The sequence below is a fragment of the Physella acuta genome, unplaced genomic scaffold, assembly GCF_028476545.2.
Source record: "Physella acuta isolate Inbredline_101_S28 unplaced genomic scaffold, ASM2847654v3 ptg000714l, whole genome shotgun sequence".
NCBI lineage: Eukaryota > Metazoa > Mollusca > Gastropoda > Physidae > Physella > Physella acuta.
In genome coordinates, this window is record NW_026732232.1 from 271,194 (window position 1) to 298,710 (window position 27,517).

The 27,517-nt window shown below is 33.1% G+C and overlaps 1 protein-coding gene across 1 annotated transcript; it reads left to right on the forward strand.

Moving 5' to 3' along the window:
- Nucleotides 1-27,517, forward strand: LOC131949777 (cadherin-23-like). Its single transcript, XM_059311725.1, has 54 exons — nt 1-33; nt 152-266; nt 699-944; nt 1,034-1,179; nt 1,363-1,459; nt 1,777-1,899; nt 2,313-2,504; nt 2,594-2,766; nt 3,004-3,225; nt 3,401-3,566; nt 3,864-4,024; nt 4,471-4,631; nt 5,007-5,113; nt 5,383-5,493; nt 5,631-5,782; nt 6,036-6,210; nt 6,462-6,645; nt 6,871-6,973; nt 7,726-7,954; nt 8,214-8,370; nt 9,055-9,213; nt 9,990-10,209; nt 10,373-10,433; nt 10,564-10,704; nt 10,860-11,024; nt 11,201-11,371; nt 11,466-11,585; nt 11,832-11,968; nt 12,287-12,482; nt 12,585-12,730; nt 13,169-13,381; nt 13,736-13,948; nt 14,300-14,375; nt 14,496-14,699; nt 14,789-15,013; nt 16,449-16,664; nt 16,801-17,031; nt 17,236-17,562; nt 17,680-17,804; nt 18,833-19,072; nt 19,154-19,215; nt 19,409-19,694; nt 20,871-21,248; nt 21,804-22,055; nt 22,159-22,328; nt 22,443-22,603; nt 23,886-24,054; nt 24,163-24,321; nt 24,475-24,623; nt 24,921-25,098; nt 25,417-25,520; nt 25,756-25,832; nt 26,681-26,831; nt 27,265-27,517. The coding sequence occupies exons 1-54, from the start codon at nt 1-3 to the stop codon at nt 27,321-27,323; spliced, it is 8,994 nt and encodes a 2,997-aa protein (XP_059167708.1). The 3' UTR covers nt 27,324-27,517.

The window sequence follows — 27,517 nt, forward strand, 5'->3', positions numbered from 1 at the left end:
ATGGTACAAGATATGTTATGTTTGTACAGCAAAGTAATTCAAATTTGTGAATAAATTTTTAAATTTTTTATTTCTTTAATTAAAACAAAAAACTTGTTGTATATAAGAGATATAATTCAAAATGTTTATTTGTTTTCTATTATTTGTTTAGGTGTTGAACATGTCCTGCACTGATGCTGACTCAACAGACACACTCACTTACAGTGTTAGTACACCATTCTATTTCCCTGCTTCACCAAACCAAAACAAAATGGAATTACAATCAGGTAAACAATATTTCAACTCTGTTGACATACGGTTTATTTACATACAGATAATTATATTCAAGGTGCAACAATCTCTCATTTAGTTAGACTAATGTGTTCAAACAAATTTTTCTCTCTCACCATCTGTTGTTTACTGATACAATTTTCTCTCTCTCACTGTCTTCTGATATAATTTCCTACAACTATTGTTGACTGATATAATTTCCCCCCACTTGTTGTCTACTGATAGAATTTCCTCTCTCCCCACCTGTTTACTGATATACTTTTCTCTCCCCATATATATATATAATTTTCTCTCTCTCACTGTCTTCTGATATAATTTCCTACAACTAAGGTTGACTGATATAATTCCCCCCCCCCCCCCCACTTGTTGTCTACTGATAGAATTTCCTCTCTCCCCACCTGTTTACTGATAAAATTTTCTCTCTTCAGTTGTTGACTATGACTCAGGCACTACATCCTATGATGTGGACGTGACAGTCTCTGATGGAACCCACACACAGACGGTCAAAGTCCATGTCCAGCTGCTGCCAGTGAATGAGTTTACCCCAGCTTTCCCTGCAACACCACTATCTGTGTCAGTGGCAGAAGGAACTGTGTCAAACCCAATCACAACTTACACAGCTACAGACAGTGATGCAAGTCCACACAACATTGTGTCCTATAGCATAGTGTCAGGTAAATATAGGATTTAAGGTATCCCTGTATGTCCCATATAAAGAAACCAGATTAAATACTTATGCTAAATTAAACTTTTGTTTCTCTAGTGACCAACTCAGGAACTTCCTTATTTGCTGTTGACTCTGCAACAGGGAAGATAAATCTAAAGTCAGCTCTGGATTATGAATCTTTACCAACTGGTGATAAGCAATATGTGCTGGTTATTGTTGCTACTGATGGTGGAGGTCTGGCGGTATGTTGATGCTCTACATAGGACTAAATGCTTACATTTTTTTACATGTCACAAGTGAAAGAAATAGTAAAACACTAAACTTGTGATATTAAGAAGCCTACAAAAAACATTATTCACTTTGTATTGGCTGTCGTTATGTAAGTTTAAAATCACTGCATGCTGTTTTGTTATTAATTTTACTAGGGTACTGGCACAGTGACAGTGGTAGTGACAGATGCAAATGACAAAGCCCCTGTATGCACACAGTACACCTACTCATTTAATATCAATGAGGGAATAGGTAGGCTTTTATGTTGTTGTTTTTAAACATGTGTTCATGAGTAGAATAGAATAACACAAGTTACAGAAAATCTGTTAGACAATGTTATAAAAGATTAAATTTAAAGTTTTTAAAAACTGTTTTGATATTTTAAAATTAACTAGTATACTTAATATCAATGTGTTAGGTTTTTAATGACTAACTGTTAAAAGAATATATAGTTTTCTCTTGTTTATTCAGCAAGTAAGCAGTGGTAAGTCTCAACTATATAACAACAATTCCTAACTTTATTTGTGTAATTGATATCAAAATGAATAAGCCTCAAATGTTTTGTTTAGCCTCCCAAACACTGATCAACAACTTGGGCTGTACTGATGAAGATACCCAAACTCCAGTCTACACACTCAACCAAGCTCCAAGTACACAATTCTCCCTGGCATCTGGCAAACTAACATTAGACAGTAAGTTCTTTGCTTCATTGGCAAACTGACATTAGACAGTTAGTTATTTGCTTCATTGGCAAACTGACATTAGACAGTAAGTTCTTTGCTTCAATGGCAAACTAACATTAGACGGTAAGTTATTTCCTTCAATCGCAATCTGACATTAGACAGTTAGTTATTTGCTTCAATGGCAAACTGACATTAGACAGTAAGTTATTTACTTCAATGGCAAACTAACATTAGACTGTAAGTTATTTACTTCAATGGAAAACTGACATTAGACAGTTGTTCACTTCACTTAGAAACTACCATTATACAGTATGTCATTCTATTTTTCATGGATAATTACAATATATATATTTAACTCCAAAATTTAATTATTTTAATGTTAGGAAAAGTATCTCTTTAACTGAAGCTGTTTCTATCCATAGCTGCCCTGGACTATGAGAGTGTCACATCCCACACTTTGACCATCACAGTAGAAGATCATGGCACCCCTGTAAAAACTTCAACTGTCTCTGTGTTTATCACTGTTGTCAATATCAATGATGGAGGTCCCACATTTTCAGCTGTATCCACTGTCACAGTTAATGAGACAGTTGCCATTGGGTCTCTTATTATAGGTACTTCCCTGAAACTTTGAGCAATTTTATTACTTTCTTGAAAAAATGATCTTAATCAATGTGTTAGTAAAACATCAAATGTTCCCCAGCTGTCACAGCTACAGACCCTGATGGCACAGATCCCATCTTTGGAGATCCACAGTACAGCATCATTGGTGGGGACACCAACCAGCAATTTACTATTGATGTCAGCAATGGCCGGATCACTACTAGAAAACTTTTGGACTATGAACTCATCCAGTCATACAGTTTGACCATTCAGGTAAGACAGACATTTCACTATTCCCTTCCTATCACGAAACTTTTTTGTACATCTCTCTCTCTCTCTCTCTCTCACACTGTACCTTAATCTAATATTGATTCTATATTATTTCTAAGCTAGTCTTTGCTTTACTACATAGAAACAAACAAAAAAATTATTTAATGCTAATTAGAACAAATGTGCAGTGGGGTTTTATTTGCACAAATTCATAAAATTGAATTTATTATTTTCTAACAGGCCAAAGAAAGAGGGGGAGCTAACTCTGCAACAGTAACTGTATCTGTCCAACTAAATGATATCAACGATGAGAAGCCAACATGCAGCCCCAATCCATTTTTAATAACTGTTATGGAAAACAAGCCAGCAGGTTTTTCAGTCCAGACTTTTGCTTGTTCAGACAGGGATGCCAGTACTATCTTAACATACAGCTTAACAACAGGGGACAGCACTCTTTTTAAAGTGAACTTTTTCACATATTTACTTTGTAGAGATTTATTATATAAAAAAGAAAATATTTAAACAGCTATATACTATTATTAACTTTCTTATACTTAGATGGTGATTTACTTAAATACATAAAACTGTTTAGAAATGTGTGTTCACCACTTTAACTATAGCTGTATAAAACTTTCAGATGAACTCCAACACTTTAGAACTTAAGTCTAAGCTGGACTTTAGTGCAGCACAGAGCTATAACCTAGTCATCACTGCATCTGACTCAGTTGCCTCCCATGATTTACAAATTACTGGAACTATTATTGTAGGCAGTGTTAATGATGGGCCTCCTGTATTTCAAAATGGTTAGCTTTTCTCTCATTAATATCTATTTAACTATTAATTTAAGATTTATTTACTTATGATTGAAGATATGCTTTAGTCAAGCAATACTTCTGATCTGATCTTTTGGGTTAAGTGAAACATGATTAAATTTAGTTACGGTAAGTAACAAATGGGAAAGGATCCATATGTTGTATCAGGGGCTTACATTAAAAACAGTCTAACTAATAACCATTAAAATTATCTTAACTTTCATTTAATTGTTTCATTAATTAATTACTTTCTTTAGTTAACTAATGAGTTTTTTCCACCATCATTAGTTCCCTACCAGGTGAGTACCAGTGAAGCCACCTCTCTGTCAACTGTCATCCTGCAAGTTACAGCAATAGATCCAGACCCTAACACAGATCTCTATGGTCAAGTGAAGTACTCATTCCAACTGACATACCCACAGTTTTTTATTGATCAGGACAATGGAAAGGTAAAGAAATTCTGTGAACTTAATGGCATAACTATGATTAGAGTAGACTGTTTTCCATGTCTTACTCTCACTTAAGTTTCCCTGCATTCCAGGTGTAATGTCTATTGTTTCTTATTAGACTTTGATTCTTACATTCAATTTGTTACTCTCTTGTACTAATTACAATCCTACATGAAATAAAACTTTTTTGATGCTAAAAAACTAAATAACTTATATTCTAAAAACTTTAATCTGTTTCAAAAATTAGTTACTACTTTTGTGCAATTAGGCCCTAGACATGTGGGCTAAAACTAAGTAGCAATTATTGATTGAGTACTTTATTAACTATGTTAGGTATTCATTTTTCCCATAAAATAGATTAAAATTGTAATGAAAACAACAGTTTAATTAGTAAAAACATTTGAAAGTAAATCAGATTACATAAATTGTGACAAAATATCTTTCAGATTTCTGTAGTTGAGCAGCTGGACAGAGAAACCACTGCCCTATACACTCTTGTGGTCATTGCTTCTGATGGTGGCACATCAAGTTCTGGCACATCAACAGTGATTGTTACTGTCACTGACAGTAATGACAACACACCTAAGTTTTCTCAGAGCACGTACAGGTAACTTTGGTATATCATAATACCTGTGTGAAAAGCTAAGATCAGTGAATAGACAAATGGACAAGAGCTCTGAAGCTGTAAAACTTTCCTTAGTTTTTTACTCTGTTTGATTTTTTTCTGTTGATCAATTATAATAAGGTATGGTATGATCCTTATATTTATGTTTGTCCAGCAAAAGAATTAATATAAAAATGGGCAAATTTTTTTTTAATGTTTAGCCCTTATTTCTGTTGAATCTTTCTAACCTGTCCAAAAGTTGTGTACCTGTAAAGCTGTTTGCAATCTATTGTTTTCATTATTTCAAGATGAGCTTATTTTAAAAAATCTAATATATGATATATTTTGATTGGTACCTAAAAATACTTGTATTGATAGTGTATCTCTACCTGAGACCATCACAACTGGAACCACAGTTCAGACAGTGTCAGCAACAGATGCTGATGATCCTGCCACAGATTATGGGAAGTTTTCATTTGCATTATGTATGTTTACATTGATTTATTTTACATACTGCATAGTTCTTTAAGATATTCAATGATTAAATTGTTTAATGGAAGGAAACGGATCTATTAATAAAATAATATTTAATCAACAGATCTGTTAGTAAAGTTTTTAAACAGATGCTGGTGTGTTTAGATATTCTACTTTTCTTCCAATTTTTCACTTTTAGTATGTTTTTTTTTTAGAATAGAAAAATATTTGATTATGTTTTTATAGCTTTGTACAGTATTCAACCAATTCTCTCCCCTAGCTGGCAGTTCAAAGTTTACAATAGACTCAACAACTGGAGTAATTACAAACAATGTGGATCTGACAGCGGACTCTGGGACAACAAAATACACTCTTCTGGTCACAGCTACAGGTAAAGTAGCATACATTATGGGCCTCTTTATCAGTTTTAGGGAGTAGATGGGGATGATAAAGTTTACAGTTTTAAAAATTCATTTTGCAATGTTATATTTGTTTGGTGTTAACTGAGAAAAAAATTGAAATTATCAGATAACAAAGGCTTGGCTGGTGCCCTAACTGGCTCAGCTGTTGTCATAGTTACTGTTACTGCAGTCAACCAGTATGACCCAACCTTTGCTTCATCCACTGTTACACAAGTTGTTAATGAAAACCAGTATGCAATAGGAGATGTCATTGTGTTGGTATGGCTGAGTTTTTTTGTTTGAATTAATTTTACTTAAATCTTTTTAAAATAACTTATTAGCGTGATTATATGTTTCAGGTATTTTTAAAAATTGAAATTCTATAACACCTATAAAAACTATAAGACTACTGTTTTAAGGGCATAAAATTCTTTCATGATTATTTTGTATGTATTCTTGTTAAGTTATTTTTTAAAATTAGTTTCATAACATTTTTAAAATTTCTGCCCTGATATTGTTTCCTCTCCTACAGCTGACAGCAACTGATGCTGATATAGGACAAGATGGGCAAGTAACTCTCACATTTGTAAGTCCCCAAACCAAATTCTACCTGACACAAAATGGCAATGTGGCTGAAGTACGTCTGTCACAAAATTTAGACTTTGACCAAGGGGATACATCATTTGTGTTTTATGTCAAGGCCACAGGTGAAAACAGTGTCAACAATGTGTTGTTTTTTAATTTAATATTTCTAACTGTATCTTAATAAAACATTTTGAATAATCTAACTAGCTACATGTTTTTTTTTTATTATATTTTCAGCTGTAATATTATGATTAGGATACAATTTTAATAATTAACTACATTTTTGGTTTAACTTAAAATTATAGAATGTGATAAGAAACAATGTTGAAAAACAATATAAAAAATGACTAATGAGATAATTATCTGTCTGCAGATTCTGGTAGTCCAGCTAGGTCAGCAACATGTACTGTGACCATCACTGTTAATGATGTGAATGACAATGCCCCACTGTGTACCAGCACAATGGTTGTGCATGTAACAGAAGGACAGACCAACATTGCAACACTCAACTGTCAGGATGATGATGCTGGTACAACTCTTGCTTACCAACACATCAGGTGAGGCCCCGGTTATTTACCAATAAAATGTTTATAATATCCAGATTTCTGATTATTGCTTTTGAATTTTAGCTGTTTGTTAGGATGTCTTCAACTTTAACATTTTCCTAAAAAGTACTGGGTACTTTTACATTTTTTATCTTTATTAATAAATGAATTAAGTCACAACTAGTTTATTAAACTGTTTATAATAGTTATCTCTTAATAATTATAAATGAAATACAGCACCACTCCAAGCACAATATCCCCTACTGTGTCAGCGGGTTTGGTCACAGTGTCAACAGCATTAGATTATGAAACTGGAACACAGTACACAATATTAATAAAGGTAACTTTTTAGCCCTAAACTCATCTATCTTACCCATTTGTGGTCTTCCTTCACTCTTCTGGAAGAATTCCCCCTAGTGTCCACTTCACTCTGATTTAGAATGTAAAGCATTCAACCCTATACCATTGTGCTTAAGTTAAACCTGTTTTGTTTACTCTCTGCACATTTGCTTTGGTCAGTAAAATGTAGTGGACAGTTTTACAATGTAGGTGTTGGTTATTTGACTTACCCACCTTATCAATAGTAAGAGAGTTGCTGCACCACTACTGCCATTTAAATATAAATACTATGTAGACCTTGAACCACTTAGGTCACCACAGTTATAGATGCAATTTAATTGAGGCAAAGGCTCAACAGTCTTTTCTTATTTGTTTAGATCATATGATGATCAAATCTCCAAAATACGAAAGGCTACTAGACAAGATTATTTTTCATCTATAATCTTACTTTTTCACAACCAAGACAAGACTGACTAACTTTTCAATTTTTACACTTACAACCCTATATCACCATGGTTCATGCTCTGTCACAGTCATTCTTTAATTTAAAATTCCCAAAATAATACACTACCTGCACGCTATAACACAGACTGATGTAATCCAGAAATATTTAGATGTCATTGTGGCACCAAGCAAACAGGACAGAATTTGAAAACAATTTAACCCTTTCATTTCATGTTTTACTTAAGGTTAAACATGCACTCATTAATTTAGAAAAAGTAGGTTTAAATTGTTTTTATAAATATTTATTAGGTGTCTGATAATGGAAGTCCAGTAAAGAGTACAACAGTGACCATAATTTTATATGTCACTGACCTGAATGACAATGACCCAACAATAAATGGACCATTCACATTCACTGTGGCTGAAAACCAAGTAGCCAGCAGCAGTGTCTTGTACACTGTTGATGCCAAAAGTAATGATGGACCAACAGATGTACTCACCTACTTGCTCTCAGATACAACTTATTTCCAGGTTTCTTGTAAGTCAACGTGTTAATTAATGCAAATTTTGTACTATTAACTAAATTTGTTTCTTTTAAAATTTTCTTTGAATTCTTAATTTTACCTTGGATCACCATCAATATAGAATATATTTAAACTATATTTGATAAAAGGTTTGTTTAAATGTTGATTTGTACTGTTTAGCTATTGCTATATATAATATTTATGGTAAAATAAAAAATATATATTACATTTCAGTTAATTTAATACATAATTTAATACATATTACAAACACAGCATCTGGTGAAATATCACTGAAGACAAATGCTCCTGATTATGAAACTGTTGGTGCCACTTACAACATGATCATCTATGTCAAAGATTCAGCCAATCCTACTGTACGCACAGCATCTCAGACTCTCACAGTCACCGTAACGGATGTCAATGACATGTGGTATATTTTGGGGTTTTTAAAACTTATAATAGTCCTATAAAAGTAGATTTTATGACAGAAGACAATGTAAGAGAAGTTGTATATTTTTTGGTTTTAAAACTTATAATAGTCCTATAAAAGTAGATTTTATGACAGAAGACATTTTAAGTGAAATCACATAGGTGCATGGGGTGGTGAGGTAGTTTTTTAGAACATAAAATTACTCACTGAAAAGTTTCATATTTTCTTATTGAATTCAAGCCTGTAGAATATGCATCTAGCTATTTATGTCCATTCATATATATATATATATATATATATATATATATATATATATATATATATATATATATGTTTAAATATATATATTTTATATATTTTTTTATAAATATAGTATATATATATGTAATATTTATGCTATATTTATATATATTATATAAAATATATTTATTTTATGTATTTATATTTATCTTATATATATTTATAAATATAATATTTATTTATTTTATATATACATATATAAAATAAAAACAGTATGTATATATATATATATGTATATATATATGTATATATATATATATATATATATATATATATATATATATATATATATATATATATATATATATATATATATATATATATATATATGTATGAATTTTTCTCATCAGTTCAGGATAATTTCCTTAAACATTTCTATCACAGGCCAGTTTTCAACCCAAGGACTTATTCAGCCTCACCGGCGGAGAGTGTCTCAACAGGAACAGCAGTGACACCTGTAACTGCTACAGATGGAGACACCACTGCAGCATACCACACCATAACATACACAATCACCAGTGGTAACACAGGTGCTGTATGGAGGTAATTTGACCATTTTATACTTGGTTTTCTAATTATTGCATTTATTTTTTTAAGGGCCTCATAATATTTTAATCTTGAAATCAGTCTTTTTAAAAAAAATTTAAACATCTTAATCAGACATCATATATATAATAAGCAAATATCACCTGTATTTGTAGTAATCTTAATTTGTATTTAACCTTAATGTTTAAGCTTCCAATATGAGTAAAGCCACTAGTGAATCCAACGTCTCTTTTTGTAAATTGTTCACCATTATTCCTCCTCAACTTTTGTCTCTGTTTCAATGAACAAGCAAAATAATTAAACTAATATTTAGAGAACTTTACTTTAAAAAATAGATTCATCAATGAATATTTATATAATCATGATTGTTCAAATATGCATTATTGTGTTTTTCCAATACACAAATTATACTTATTACACAATTTATACAGTTATATAGCTATGAGGTGACAAGATGTTCATCCACATTAGGGATTGTAATTGTATGTTGAAACCACCATTTTAAAATAGTTTATAAAATAAAACAGTTTTTTTTTTAAATTTTACTCCAGTACTTTGCCAAGTCAAATAATTTGTATTTTTTTTTTTAGTTCTCTAAGTTGTCTTAAAAATATAGTGAATATCTTGTTGGATTCCATTGAAAAAGTCTGTGATAGAATCATATATTTTAGAACAGAGCCAATACAATGTGACATATACATTTTGAAGATAAAGCAGATGAAACTAAAGATGTAAAAATTATCTAATTTATTTTTTTCCTAATCTGAAACCAGCATTGACAACACAGGAGCTGTAAAAACTACAGCAGCCTTGGATTATGAAACTGTGACCTCATACAACCTGGTAATCCAAGCTAGTGATGGGTCACATTCTGTCACAGCCAACTATGTTATCAGTGTCACACCTGTTAATGAATATGATCCAGTTTTTTCACCTGCCTCAGATACAAAGTCAATCAATGAAAATGTGGACTTAGGAACCACTCTTGCTACAGTCAGTATTTGTTTAACTTTTTAAAATTGTAATTGTTTGAAAGGTACTTTAAAGACTAGCACTTTTCATTACAAATAGTTATATGTCAATCTTTGTAAGGAGTATGTTTTTAATTGACCATAACTTTATGTCAGCTAAAACAGCAAGTATTAAATATATCCAGGTCTCAGCTACAGACAGTGATAAAGGGAATGATGGTGTTGTTGTTTACAGCATAGATACAGGTTTGTTTTTGTTTTTTTGTATGTTCAGTTTTTAATAGGGGTGGGACATGTTTAATAACTACCCATAAGTCATGATTTATATTGTGAAGTACAAAATGTTAATTTACTTGAACTAAAAAAATATTTTCAGGACCCTTTACCATTGATTCCTCCACTGGTGTTATTACTGTGTCTGGTGACTTAAACAGAGAACTACATACTTCATACACTCTCACTGTACAGGCTGTAGACAAGGGGACACCATCCAAATCTGGCTCACTCATTCTTACAGGTTTCTTTCCCTTTAGCCACAATTTTTGTTTGTTTATGTTTTACAAATTAATTTGATACTTTAATTCTTTTGAATTTGTTTTGATTTTAAAAGGTTTTTATGCTTACTGTTATATACTAACCATTGTAAGTAACTTTTTTAAACTAAACTTTCAGTCAATATAAATGATGTGAATGACAATAAACCATACTGCTCTGCCAGTTTGTACTCTACTTCTATCCTGGAATCTTCCACTTCTGGAACATCTGTGGCCACCTTGGTTTGTCATGATGATGATCTTGATCCAGCTAACCTAAACAATGCTTTAACTTACACAATTAGTAAGTGGTCACAGTTCATATTCAAGGAAAAATAGAAAAATATGTTGTTTTTTTTTACAGTAAAACAAAAATAAAAGAGGTGTTTTAGCTAAAACTAATTATGTTTTTAGTTTACACACTATGAAATAAAACAATGTAATACTTTATGAACTAATTTTTTTTAATTTTGATCCCAGTATCAGGCTCAAGCTTGTTTGTTGTGGATTCTGCTGGAGCCATCACAGTAAAATCAGGAGCCACATTTGACAGAGAAACATCAGCATCAGAAACAATAATTGTTCATGTCATTGACAAGTCTACTTTGTCTAAACTCACTTTCACTGCCACGGTGCTTGTCACTATTTTAGGTAAATACTGGAATAATTTCAGACTGTAGTTATCTCATTTGTTAAATATTATGGTAAAATGCAATTTGAATTCTTAACTCTTGAATATCCTCAGATGTTAATGACAATGCTCCAACATTTACATCTTTGACAAGTGCAAGTGTGCCAGAAAACTCAGCTATTGGAACAACTGTACAAACTGTTGTGGCTACAGACCAAGATAGTGGTGTTAATAGTAAATTAACTTTTTTCTTATTTCTATTCAGTCAAATTACATTTTGGATATAATCAAATAAAATATAGTTTTCACTGTGTAAACCTTCATTATTATATAATAAATATAAGTTTACTGTAATAACAAATATTCATGAAATAAAATTACAAAACAAGTTATCATATCTACATCATGGAACACCACATTGTTAAGAGTTTTTAAAACCCTAAATTTGTTCTGAATGGCTAACAGTGTTTGTTTATCTAGAGGAACTGGTGTATGATATAACAAGTGGCAACACAGGCAACAAGTTTTACATTGACCCAGTAAATGGCTATGTTGTTCTTCAGGACAAGCTGGACTATGAGACAACTAACTTGTATACTCTTGTCATCACTGTTAAAGTAGGACATTTTTATTACATTTTTTTAGATACTTGATTCCAGGTAGGTTTAATCATATATTGTAAAACTGGCTTTTAATTTCTCTTACACCACATTAACACTTGCATCATATATTCTATATATGCCTAGAAAAAAACTTGCAGCAAGTAAGTATACAAATTCTGTGACATAACTTGTTGCAAATTTCTTTTTCTAGATGTGTATATAATACATGTCACACCTGTAAATGTGGTGTTACATTATATACATTTAAATAAATTGACAAAGTCATTAAAAAGTACACAAGACATATGGAAACCTACTTTTCATAAACATTAGGATAAAGGTACCCCATCACTAAGTGTGACTGGCACACTGACAGTGTCAGTGACAGATGTCAATGACAAGCCTCCAGTGTGTGCATCATCCCTGTACACATCTACCATAGCAGAAAATTCTATCAGCACATCAGTGACTACAGTCTCATGCACAGACACAGAAACCGTTGGAACTGTTTCCTACAGCATTACATCAGGTACTGGATCAATTATTTTTGCTGCCATAACATACTGACCCGCTGAATTTTTCCTTTGTTTCTCTACTGTTGTACAAACTCTGTGATTAATTTATTTACCAGGTGATACCAACAGCTACTTTACAATAGATACAGCAGGGGTTGTCTCAACATCAGCTAGTGCTAACATTGATTATGAAACAACTAGGTCTTATGTTCTGGTCATCACTGCATCAGATGGCATTCAGTCAGCAATTACTAGAGTTCAGGTGAGAAATTGTTCTTTAGATATTACCACTGTACCTTATTTGCTTGACTTTTGTTCCTGCCTTTATAATAAAAAAAAAGTAAATCTGCCACTATACCAGTTACTTAATTTTCATTATTCAACCTGGATTGTAGAAAAAATGCATCACAAACTGGAAAAAAAACAGTAATTAATAGGCTAAGCACTTTACAGAGTGATCCGCTATTCAAGAATTTTTTAAAACAAAATTTATAGTTTTTTTGTTCTTTTAGATTACAGAATGCCTGATTGTTAGTTATAAAACTTAAACTATGATAGATGTTTAAGATACTAATATTATAGTCTGTTGCCTAGGAATTTTTGTGCACTTGTTACAACCATGTACCATGTAATATTTCAACTATAAAAACCATGTCTGGTAACAATTTTTTCCAAATATCTGTTAATGTCCCACCCCCAGGTTACAGTTACAGATGTAAATGAAGCTGACCCACAGTTTAGTCCAGCTGGTCCATACACTGTGACAATGTCTGAATCCTCATCAATAGGAGACTCTGTTAAAACTCTTGCTACCACTGATGCTGATACTTATGACTCTATCAGAGTTTTTTCCATCACTGCAGGAAATTCTGCTGCCAAATTTATGATAGATGCATCTTCTGGATTGATAAAGGTTTGATAGACCCCTAATAACAAATACACATTCAGATTTTTTTCACAGCCAAAGAAAGGAATTAATTAATTAAAATTTTCAAGCAAAATATAATTAACAGAGAAAAAAAGGCATGCCAATTATTGTGCATTACATTTCGTTACCGTGCAATAAATGTTTTTATTTTCAAAAAGCAGCATCAAACATAATAGTGAAAAAGTGAGATAGACAGGTCAGGCGTTTTTAAGCGTATGGGACTATCACACAAGAAAAAATGCAGGCATGTTTTGCCATAATGGACTGTAAAGGGTTACGATTTTGATGAAGTCTAAAGCTCATAAAAAAAAGTAACCAGTTTTTTATTCTTGTCTTCAGCTACAAGGATTATTGGATCATGAAACTACAAGCTCTTATTCTCTAACTCTTAAAGTTGAAGATTCAGGAGGGAGATCATCCACTACAACATTAACTGTTAGTGTTGGTGATGTAAATGACAACAGTCCTGTGTGCAGTGACCAAACAGCAGCTGTCAGTGTAAATGAGGGAGTTAGCTCAGGAATATTGTACACACCAACCTGTTCTGATCTTGTAAGTTAATAAATTAATATTTGTCAGTGTAAATGAGGGAGCTAGCTCAGGAATATTGTACACACCAACCTGTTCTGATCTTGTAAGTTAATGAATTAATGTTTGTCAGTGTAAATGAGGGAGCTAGCTCAGGAATATTGTACACACCAACCTGTTCTGATCTTGTAAGTTAATAAATTAATATTTGTCAGTGTAAATGAGGGAGTTAGCTCAGGAATATTGTACACACCAACCTGTTCTGATCTTGTAAGTTAATAAATTACTGTATAGTTGTTTTATACTTGTGTGTAGGTCCATATGGGATGTATGAGTAAACCTAGAATTACCAGAAAACTTTTTTTAATCTACCAGGACACAGTGGCCACTCCTACTCTTCTCTACTCCATGTCTACCAGTGATTCATCAATATCAATAGATACTAGCACAGGTATTTTCTTGTAGATTACTTACTGGTTACTTTCTTATTCTACCTAAACAAAATATATTAACCTAACATATACACACAGTTGTTTTCAATACCAGCATTGATCATCACTTTATTCCTCAGGAAAACTATCACTCAGTTCAGCTATGGACTATGAAACTCAAACAGTTCATGACATTGTGATCATTGTCAGTGACCAAGGGTCACCAGCAAAGACAACAACAATCAGTGTAAGAGTAAATGTCCAGCCTGTGAATGAATTTCCACCAGTGTTCACCTCCTCAGCCACCTATGGACCCTACAGTATTGCTGAGGACACAGCTCTTGGTAAACAACTAAGCAAGTAAACAATATGGAATAAAAGCTTATGGAACAAAACATGTCTAATATGAGATTAATTCAATTTGCTTTCATAGGTACATCAATAGGCAAAGTCTCAGCCACTGATTCAGACATGGGCTTGAAACAAGGGACAGTCATATACAGCATTGTTGCTGGAGACACACAACAACAATTTGCTGTTGATGAGTCCACTGGTGTTATCGAGGTGGTCAGTTCACTGGACAGAGAGGCTAAAGCTACATATACCCTCACTCTAAGGGCAAAAGATGATGAATCGGGTTCAGGAAATGAAAAAAGTGGTAAGTATATATTATGCTATTGTCTGTCAAATGGAGTATTTAAACAGTGTAGGCCCAATTGTCTGTCTAATCGTCATTTTAATCTGAATAATTCAACTTTTCCATATATTGAGATTTTGCCTCAAAACATCATTTTTATAAATTCCTTTATATGAATTTACTACTACTTAACCTTACACAATTAATGAGAAAAATTAAATTTTTCAAGCGCTTTATCATTGATGGGATCCATTAGACAATTAATTATTTGACATTTCAATGTATTATTGTTATGGATCCTTTTGGCTTGTGAGACAATGGGTGTGTGCCCAGAGATTATGATGTTATCATTGTCTTTTGGAGCTGGCTCTGATGTAACTGATCATGCCAAATCTGAATATTTTCCTTTTTGTCCCCTCAGTGGCAACTTCTGCCCTTTTTCCTTTAGCGATGAGGATGCCAGTCCACATAGTATGCCTCCACAATGCTATTTCTTGTTCTGCTCCCACATGTGTTTAATTTTGTCAGCTTGCCCTAGGTTCTGTTTGCAGGCACCTCTGTTATTCAGTAGGGGTCGTCCCCTGGGTCTTGTACCATTGGTAATTCCCAACGGAGGATGTGTTTTGGGATTTGGCTATCAGCCATATGACAGATTTGACCCAGCCAACACAGTCTTCTCTGGGTTATCATTTCTTGAGCACTAAGGGGGTTGGCTTGTATCAAGATGTCTTGATTGGAGAATCAGTTTTCCCATGTGAAAACCATGGTGTATCATCGGTAGCACAAATAAAACTATTTCATGGTGCTTAAAATCTGCTTGTTGATTTTTATCTAAGCTCTAAGCACCTATTAGAGTAGTCAGCACCTTACTTTCTGGAGGTTACCCAGATTGAGAATGGATAGTAGCTGATCAGTGAAGTGAAAGTTCTCTCCCTGAGATGTAATCTCTGGTCTCTTACTTTAAGCCAATCAATTTGGACTTAAAACCCATGACTGTTGCCTCCCATGTTGTTTTAGTTTCTTGAAGCAGCACCAGATATTTCTCTTCGCGTATCAAATGAAGAGGTCATGGGTAGCCGATTTGTCATGATTTGTATCTTGACCTTGCCAGTATAGTCCAATGGAATGAAAAACAATACATTTGGTACCAATTCAGTTTGTAAGCTTTTAGCAGAGTTGTGATAATTGGACAATCAAGTGTCTTTTGTGTTTATCACTACCACACTAGTGAATGTGTTATACAGATATCCAATGGTGTTCAATTATTGTCTCTTGACTATGCATCATTCTTTATATTTAGGACAGTATTAGCTGATAGACTTTGTATCATCAGAACATGCAGTTGTAATGTAGATTGCCTATTCCTCTCCTGTTTAGGAATATTACTGTCTATATTTTCAAATGTATTATAATTCAGCTTGTGGGTGTTATTCATCATTTTTTTTAAATTCCTCAGCTGATGCTACAGTGTATTTAACAATAACAGATGTGAATGACAACAGCCCCTTGTTTAACCCATCTGTGTACACAATAAATGTTTTAGAGTCAGCTCCCTTTAGTCCAGCAGCTGTATTGAAAACTTTAACAGTTCATGATGATGATGCAGGAACAAATGCTGCCACAACTATAACAATAATCTCAGGCAACAGTGAAAACAAGTTTTCCATTTCTGGTTGGTGCATTTTTTTATTAAATGATGTAAAGCTAATAATGTTATATTTTTGATTGATATCATGAAAATATCTTTAGTGCTTGCTACCATAACTAACATCTCTCTGACAGTAAAAAACACTTTATCATTATTACAGGCAATGATGTAACATTAGTTGACCAGCTGGACTATGAAACAACAACTTCCTATGAACTGATTGTTCAAGTGGCTGATGGTGGAAGCCCTTCTCTTAAATCTACTGGACGTGTCTTGATTAATGTTCTGCCAGCTAATGACCAGGCACCTCTAATGACCACAGCAGATGCAGTAAAAAATATCCCAGAAGACACTTCAGTTGGGACATTAGTCTTTAAAGCTGTTGCAACTGGTAGATACAATACAATTTCTTTGTTTCTTATTTGTGATCTATTTTAAATAAATTTAGGTTAAAGGAATCTTGTAATGAGAAAAAGATACAAAATCTTGTTCAGGGTGAAGCTGTTAGGAATTCATTAGTTTAATTTATTTAAAATACTCATTTTAAATTTTGGCAAACCTTTTTAAAATGTTTGTTCTCTTTAAAACTCACCAGATCTAGATGCAGGTGTGGATGGTATAATCACTTACAGTATAGCAAGTGGTGTGACTAACAATGAGTTTGTTATTGATGCCAGCTCTGGCGAGGTCTTTGTTGGATCCCAGCTGGACTATGACACAACACCCAACACCTATGCAATGGTCATCAGAGCTACAGATGGTGCTGGGGCATCTGCTGCTACATCCACTGTGTCACTGAGCATTGTGCTGACAGACATCAATGACCATGTCCCACAGTTTAGTCTGACCATGTTTATTTTCAGCATCAAGGAAAATGTTGCCTCTGGCACATCTGTTGGAAAAGTTGTTGCCACAGACAAAGGTAATAATTAGTTTGGCAGTTCAAATGTTATTTTAATTATTATGCTAATTTAAATAATATAGTAAGATTACTTTTTTTACTAACTTTTTTTCTATGGTATATGTTTTGTTTGATCAGATTCTGGAGTAAATGGGGCCATCAGTTTTACCAAACTTGGAGGCAGTGGCCTGACTTACTTCAACATTGACAGCTCTACTGGAGTGGTCTCTACTGCTGCTACCATAGACTATGAAGCTTTTAAGGTATGTTGGCCTCAAAATTAGTCAATAGCCCCATTAAATATTTTTTTAAATAATGTCAGTGTTATTAAAATAAATATGTTATAAAAACATGTTTAGTTTTTGTCTGATTTACTGAAGATTTATTGTATTTAACAATTTTAGTATTTTCAGTAACTAAACAAGAATTTTTAAATTAAAAACTTTGCATGTCATTGTTTTGGGTATAAAGTGGGATTTTCAGAAGAGTACCATATCAAAGATTTTCTGTACAGCCATTAAATATTTGTAATACAAAAGCAAAACTTGAGTTTATAATTTATACTACATGAAAATAAAAAGAAATGTTGCATGGAACAGAAAAAAAATATTGCAAATTTATTTCATTGATTTATAAATATTAAATTTTTAAAAATTTCTAGCTTCAATTTTTTATGGCCGCTATGAAGGAAAATGGACAAAAACATGACTTTTTTCCATGTCAACCATAATGATGGAAGGATTTTTGTTAACTCATTGATATCCACCGGATGTTTAATTAATTTTTTAAAGAACTAATTCAAATTCTTCAATATTAAGTACTAATTTTCGGCAATATTTTATGCACATTATTTGTGTTCAGTTGGTCAGCAATCCTTAATAGTAGTAGGCCTATTAAACATTTAACTAGGGAAAAATATAGTAATTAATTAAAAATGTATTATTAACAAGTTTTTATATAACTAAAAAGTAGAAAATAAATAATTTTTGTTTAATGTAAAAAAAAAAAAATGAACCACTATTTCAATAACAAAAATGAAAGTCTGGATATATATTGAATATCTTTATTAAATACTAAAATGTTATGAGTGGCCAACACTTTTCTTTTCAGTTACTTAAATAGTGGTTCATTATTATATATTTAAAGAATTTCATTTATTTTCTACCTTTTAGTGCATAATAATGTAATAACTTGTTAATAAAATTAAAGTTGTTTTTTTATTTCTTAATAAAGACAAAGTATTTGTATCTGCTATCATATTTAGAGTGACAAAATCACCTGTCTATTTTAGGTATTTTTCCTGAGTGTGACAGCAACTGATGGTGGGAGTCCATCTTTTACATCCACTGGTCTAGTGAAAATCTTGGTGGAAAACATGAATGACAATAAACCAAGCATTGTGCCAGCAGACTTTGCTGTTATCTTGTCAGAAAACAGTTTAGTTGGAGCCAGTGTACTGTCTTATTATGCTAGTGACATTGACACTGCCATTGGCAGCTTTAGTCTAGCAACAGCCAATTCTTACTTTCAGGTAGAATTTCTTTTTTATAAACCTTTCTCTTGCACCACTCTAAAACAGTTTTATTAAATAATTTTTGTCAAATAATTTCAGGTGAATTCAGCCAATGGAGATGTAACAACTAAGGCAACACTAGACAGAGAAACATTATCAAGGTTGGTTCAGTAACTAATAGCTTTACTGTTTAAGCATCAAAATACAAATATATAATTTAAAAATGTTTCACTAAGATAAATAGTGTAAGAAAGTCAGAAACTTTAAAATGAATAACATAAACCCAACATGGCATGAGACTTTATCACTAACAATTATTCTTTTTTTTTATAACTAACATAATCTTATTTCCAGCCATGTGATTTACATCCAAGTCATTGACCAAAGTACTTCAAGTGATCCCATTATTCAAACGTCTACAGCTACCCTGACTATTATAGTTGATGACATAAATGATAACCCCCCTGTCATCACTGGCACTTATTCTGTCTCTGTCCTTGAAAACTCTGTCATCAACACCTTGGTGCTGACCGTCACTGCCACTGACCTAGATGCTAATCAAAATGGACAATTGACCTACTCCATCACAGCAGGCAATACAGGCTCAGCTTTTAAAATTGATTCTACTGGAAGAGTTCAGGTGAGTCACTATAGAATATAGGTGAGAGTTTTAACCTTGCTTGAGTCATTGTAGATTATAGGTGAGTTATTTGACCTCAGGCAGAGGCGTAATGAGGGCGGGGAGTGCAGACCGCACCATTGGGGGGGGGGGGGGGCACCAAGGCAAAAATAGCAAAATATATAGAGAAAAGTGAGTGTTTTAAGAGGTGCAAATCGAAAGTTTGAGGGGGGGGGAGTGGAAATCAAAAGTTTGACAGTGGGGGGGGGTGCAATTCGAAAATTGAAAGTTTGTCCCCGGGAAGTGTTGCTACGGCTCTGGGGGTGACACCATTAATTGCCGCACCGGGTGACACCTGATCTCGCTACGCCACTGACCTCAGGTGAGTCCGTTTAGAATAATGGCATATTCATGGGGGTGCAGAAAGAGCAGTCGCTCCCCCTGCAAGCATTTTTAGAAGAGCTGCACCCTTTTTCAGAAAATAATTTATGGTTCAGACAGGAGTCATATAAGCATGTGTAATTGATTGGCTAATGACAAAAACTACATAAAAAGTGAGAGGCATCAGATGAACACTAACAACTATCCTAGAGGACCCAATTTTTGCAACTGACATAACTCTCAGTTCTCAAAAAATCTGCAAGAAATATTTAAAAGATTTATTTTTTATACAAATGGAGTTGGACTGAAACTATACATTAACCAAACCAAAGTTATGCAGCAAAATACATCTAGTCAAGGACCTATTAAAATAAACAACACACGAGTAGCGGAAGTAAAAGATTTCACATATCTAGGCAGTATAGTCAATTATGAAGGAGACTGCACAGCTGAAATTAAAACACGCATCTCTAAAGCCAAACAAGGCATTGCAAAAAACATGGCGATTGAAGAAAGACCTGCAAGACCTAATTCACACTTTTCAATAGTAATGTCCTTAGCCTCCTTCTGTATGGCAGCAAATGCTGGAAAGTAACAACTGCTACCAGAAGATCACTGGACTATTTCCAAACTAAGTACTTGCAAAGGATAAAAGGTGTGCACTGGCCCAACACTATCTCCAACACTACTAGGAAATGAAAGCAGTTTCCGAAATAATAAAAAAAAAGAAGATGGCACTGGATGGGGCACAACCTAAGAATAAATTCAGTTTTTACTTTTATTGCTTTTATTAAATGCGTATTTTTCTTTTCTCAGGTAGCAGCTGCTTTAGACAGAGAAACCACAGCAACTTACACAATAACAATTCGTGTCAGTGACAAGGGGACACCATCTCTGTCTGATCAAATAGATGCTGTCATTACAATAACAGATGTGAATGATAATGACCCAGTATTCTCCCTTGCTGCTTACACTTTTAATGTGAATGAAAACTCCAACACAGGCACAGCAGTTGGAACAGTCACAGCAACAGATGCTGACTCAGGTGTTAATGGAGCCTTGACCTACAGTTTTGACACCTTCACACTGGGAACATCTTCTCATTTTGCCATCAGTGGCTCTACAGGAGCCATAACTGTGACCACAGCTGCTTTAGATAGGGAAACAATGTCTACTTATAGCATTTCGGTCAAGGTAAAAGATAATTTCATTTCAAAATATGTTTATTTCAAAAATTCACGTCATTGTAGTTGACTATTTAAAGCTAAGCTTTCCTTATCCAAAATCCATTCTGTTTTTATTGAAGCTATTTTTAAATTACTCTTACTAAATTTATATACTAATATTGTTTTAATGTGTTATTTTTATATGATATTCTCAAAAATTGTGGACCCCATGCTACATGATTTTTTCCAAAACTTTTATATTCAAAATATTCTTTTTATATTTGACCGTTTGTAAATCCCCATCCTATGAGTCAATTAATTTTTCTTTGCTCTCCTAGTTTGATTTTCTAACTCATTTGGACATTGCTTTAAAAAAAATTAAATTCTATATAGCTTGTATAAAGCATTTAGATAAATACTATTTCACTAAAGTAAGTTAAAAAAAAGTGTCAGTTGCAGTGAATGGTGTAGTATCAGTCTGAGTAACTTCTCTGGCAAATTTTCATCTAGCCTAAATATAAAAATCACTACTTCAAGTATACCTTGTACATTTATGTACAAATACTGCATGCTGTTTTTGCAGGTGGTAGATTCAGGGACACCACTGTCCAGAACATCCTACACTGTTGTTACTGTCTACATTGATGACCTGAATGATAATGCCCCCATCTTCACCAAGACATCTTACAGTGGTAGTGTTAATGAGAACAGTGCCACATCAACTTCTATACTCAAGGTGTCAGCCACTGATGCTGATATCAACACCAATGCTGCCATCACTTACAGCATCAATACAGTTCTGTTGGATGGGGCTAATGCTAACACTTATCTTCAGGTTGGTCAAACTACACAATTTATTGCTTCTGTTAATATGGTTAAAATTATAAATCAGACCTTTGGGTCTCCACCACATTTAACAACTTTGTTTTTGTTCTCAGATTTCTTCATCAACTGGTGTGATCACACCAAAAACTTCCATTGACTATGAGACTATACAAAAAATAACATGTGTCGTGGTAGCAACAGATGGTGGGACCCCATCTTTAACTGGGACAACAACTGTAACAATAACAATATTAGACACCAATGATAATAGCCCTGTCTTTAGGTCAGTAAAATTATTTTATTTTTTTATCTTTTACTTTTACTTAACATCATTAGCCAACACAAGAGTGGAACATCATTTAAATATCACAGTGACTGATGTTTATTTCTTCTCCAGTCCAACATTTTACAACACTGAAGTAGCCTATAGTGGTGACTGTGAGAGCACCATCACAACAGTAACAGCCACAGATGCTGACTCTGGCAATAATGGCTTGATCTCTTACTCCCTACAGACCTCACTTTACAACTATTTGTTTACTGTAAACTCAAGCACAGGTAGTAAACATTTCAGTCATTGTTAACAATATTTTAAAAAATACTATTCAATCTAATTAAACTATTTTTCTACAGGGTTTACAAAAAGTCTAGAAAAAGTCTGGAATTTAGAAATGTGAATTTCAGACTTTAAAAAGTCTGGAAAATCTCTAGTTTTTGGGCTGGGTTTTTTTTTAACTGCAAAAAGTCTGGATTCAGGTTTTTGAAACAAAACTTTTCCTCAAAGTCCTCCATATTTTCCGACATAAAAAAGGACTATTTTTTAGTTAATTTACTCCTTCCCCCCCCCTCCCCCACCCATGTGACCCTTGCTCAGGGCTACACAAATCACAATGTTATGATACTTTCCACTCAGTTAGTACATCATTGGGAGAGGAGGGGATTGTTATACCACAGGCTTTTTTGTCAGCTGTGAACGTGTAACTGATATTTAAAATTGCTATTTAATAAAAGAAGGATCTCACCTGAAAATGTCGACCTCTTGATTTTACCCTTTATTTTCATTATGTTTGTCTGAGTTTGCAGACAAGCAGTCATAACAAAAATTATGTGGAAGGCGTGTGAGTCGTAGTCTAGGTATAATTTATATACTCTACAATTTTCCTAATGCTTTCCATTTAATTTTGAAACCTCAAATTAATTTGTAACAACAGTCTCTGACATCTACTTGTGTGAACTCACTGTGACCCTAAGTATGTGTTTGATACTTCTTAGCTTGAGGAAAAATTGAAGAACCCTATTATTTCCAAAACACTATTTACTGGATCTAGGTTGAATAAGCCTAGAATATTCACATGAGCAGGCCTAAATTAGTAAACTACTTTATTATTATTCTTTTTAAAGTAATTAACTCTCACTTTTAGGCTCAATTCATAGGACTACTATTTTAGTAATCATTTAATATATATCATTAGTTTAATGTTGGAAACAAAAATAGTTTCATGCTAATCAATTATTTTTAATAACTGTGTGTGTAGGGGGGGGGGAGAAATAAGCAGCATAAGAAAAGTTATTTTCTGGCATTTGGCTGGTGAAAGTTAATTATAAACATTAGCTAAATAGCCTAAAATAAATGTAATTATAAGGAGAGTAGAGATCTTGCAGCATCATATAAAAAATCATCATTATCTAAAAGTCTGGATTTTTTCCAAATTTTCTGGGGAAAATCTGGAATTTCATTTTCAGAAAGCTGTACAAATCCTGTGTCAAATCAGTTATGAGGCCAAGAATATAAACAAATTAAAATAACATAGATGTTTATATGTCCTCTTTGAATTTTCAGGTAAAGTGAGTCTGTCCAGTATAGCTGAGGCAGACACCACTTACTCACTGGACATTCAGGCCAGTGATGCAGGAAATCCTATCAAAACAGCTACATCACCTGCTAAAGTTAGGGTAGATTCTTATGTGCCAAATAACCATGTTGTTACTTTTAGGCTCAAGATAAGCAGGTAAATATTTTCATCTACAGCTGGTTTCAAAAATGTTAATATGCTATTGTCAAAGTTCTCAAGGATAAAAATAAGTATTTGTGTTAAAACCTAGCCATCTTTATACAGAGAAAGCTTCTTGGCTCAACTGAGCACATTTCTGACCAACCTTCAGACTGTGGTCAGAAACACCTATCCCACTGCCCTGGTGCGACTGACGTGTGTACAAGAATATGATGGTGTGGCACAGCTTCCTCCCAGTGGAAGACGAAGGCTTTTGGCAACTCAGTAATTTTAAAGTTTTTAGATAAATGAAAATCGGCTCATTTCATTACACTTTAATGTTTATGAATTTAACTATCAATTCATATCTTAGGTTTAAAAAAATGTATGTCTCTGTGTTGCAGTTGACTTTCATTTGATTTGACTACCTTTCAATAGGCCTGTAGATGCCTTCTTGTATGTGGTCAAAGATGATACTACCAACAACTTGAGCAACATCAACACAGAAAAACAATTTCTCACCCAAGATGAATTTTTATCTCTGGTGGCTGCAAACCCTGAGGGGGACCCTGGCACTAGTATACAAGGTTCAGATGATTTAATTATGTTGTAAACTGGTAAACTAATTCATAAACAAAAAATCCATTGCATTTAGCATAGAACAAGACTTCCATGCAACTGCTTTTCATTATAAACGTATTTTTTAAAAGCATGTCTTCTTCTTTGTGCTACTAATAATGTTTTCACAATAAATATCCAATCTGACAAGAAATTATCACTTCTTTAATTATTTTTTTTTAAATGAGATTTCATGATTTCCAGTTTGTGTATGCATGGTAAATAGCATCTGACCTCAAGAATTATTAACTCTTTGGAATGTTTAGGTACTGCATGGAATAATTACAGAATAGAAAGTGTAAATCCTTACTACCAGGCCTCAGCGAGTTGGTGGGACACAGACTATGGAAAGATAATTACAGCAATTGCTTGTCTACTTGGATTGTGTTTGCTTGGTCTCCTAATTTACTTCATTGCACGTTGCTGTTGCTATGGGAGATTTAGGTAATAGCTGAGGGTTTAAATTTTAAAAATATTGCCTATACTGTATGTTTTAGTTTGTTAGGTAAATGTAGCTTTGTCACTTCTGCCATACTTTTTAAGTTATTTAACTGAACTTAAGTTGTTGTTGTCCGTTTACCATAGGTGGTAGACCTATAATGTGTTTGCTATTTTCATTTACCTTATACAATAGCTATTATTTATGAATTCTTATCACACAAAACTTAGTTCTGTCCCGTTTTACCAACTCAGTTACTCTAATAGCAGATTTTTTTTTTAAAACAGCTTTAGTTAAATAAATCTTCAAATAATTGATTGCAGACCAGCAAAGAAGAACAATAGAAAGCATCGGATCATGGAAATTGAACCTGTCAAAGAACCTCCAAAACGGCCATTTGAAGCCTTTGGTTTTGAATCTAAAAGAGGTATGCTACAAATATAATTCTTTCCAGGGAACTGCACTTGTTTTCAACTGCTTATTTGGATTCTCATTTCATCCCAAGTATTTTAATTATGTAAAGAATTGTGAACAGTTTATATTTATAACCATCAGAATTAAACCAAACATAAAGTGTGAAATTAACTAATTTTCTTACATTTACTTTATTGTGCGCTTGTAATTTGTAAATCATCTGTCAAAAAAAAACTTTTTTCTTGTAGCTCCTGATGACTTTGGTGGTCAGCCTTACAGAGCTGCTTTCCCACCCATGTTGATTTCAGACCCTGCGCCTGCAGATGTAAGTTATTTTTTCAGGACTCATGGTTTATTGAATTTTAATCTTTAAAATTCAAGCTCTTTCAAAAGCATCAGTTTATATTTTTTTATTTATTTTTTATTTTACTTTCTTGAAAACGAAGTAGAGAGTAAGTTAAAAAATCGACATTTTACACATCACTGAGTCATTTTGTATGTGAATGGATGTGTGTCTGTGAACATGATAACTTGAGTACTGTTACAACTAGAATGATGAAATTTCATATATAAGTATTATATTTAATTTATAGTTCTGTATCAACTTTTCAGCAATTTCCGGTAACCAGAAGTGGAACTTATTCTACTTTTTGATTTTTTAAAAGCCTATAACTTGATTACTGTTTCAGATATATAGACGAAATTTCAATTATAAATAACATATCTAATTTTCTGCCTTCTATAAAATTTTGAGCAACTTCCGTTGAACAGAAGTAGTACTTTATGCTTTTCAGATTTCTAAAAATAAGTACATATGCATTTATAAAGTACTTATATACTGCACTATTATATACACACATTGTTTGCTGTTCACTTGGTGCACTTTTTTTTTCTCTAAGATTATATTCTATTTTTAAAAGTTTAAGTAATTAAAAATTGATTAAAAATCATGTCTATATTTTGAGTCGCCATCCCCCCTAGTGTTATATAAGTATATTTGAGAAAGTTTAAGGGAAATCACCCCCACTTTATTTTTACTGTAACAACCAAACTTTTTGCTTCTGTCTTAATATATTTAATGTAACTGGTTAAAATATGTCACTATTAATGAGCAATTAATTTTATATTTCAATATGCAGATTAAATAGTAGTAATTGTTTTAAATTTCTACAGGACTTCAAGCCTCGGCTAACAACATCTCATCACACAGTTTCAATACGCTCATCTAAAACCCCTCGATCACTGCTCATTACAACAAATGAGGAACTATCACCTCCTAACGTAGTCAATTACAGAGACTTTGATGGCAGAGCAATGGACCATGGTATGCTATAAAAATTATCTGCAATAGATGGTGTTTTGAAATACATTAGATTGGCTATTATAGTGTGTGGTGTAAGCAATAGTGTATGCCTTTAAACTATAGTCTGTGTTGTGTCTTGCATGCAACGTAAATAATAGTACACAACTTCTGTAACAGAAACTAAAGAGAGAAGTGACATATTTGGTAGGTTGGGTTTGGAAAGTTTGGGGGCTCATTCTTTGTGAGTCAGATGCTTATTGTTTGATAAGATTAAGAACTATGGTAGCCTCTGAAAATCACTGTTGGTAACGGATGAACCATAGTAAGAACTGATGGGCCATGATAAGCTGTAAAAATTATAGACAGAAACATTGATGGGGAATGAGTGGTTTATGGTTAACTGTATAAAAAATAACTTTTGAAGCATATTAAACACGATGACTAATTGTTTCAGTGACTGGTAAAATGTATGAATACAACACAAAGACTAATGAACGCAGGTGGATCAAATAAACATCCTCAACACAGCTTACATTATACCCCATTACCTGTGCATCTATCATCATATTATACTTCCTTGTTATATTATATGTTACCAACCTCAATTATTATAACATATCTAATGCTTTCCAGAATTAATTACATCGATTCTATGTTTGAGTAAAACAAAAAAAAATTGTAGAAAGAAATTTAACAATTCTTTTATA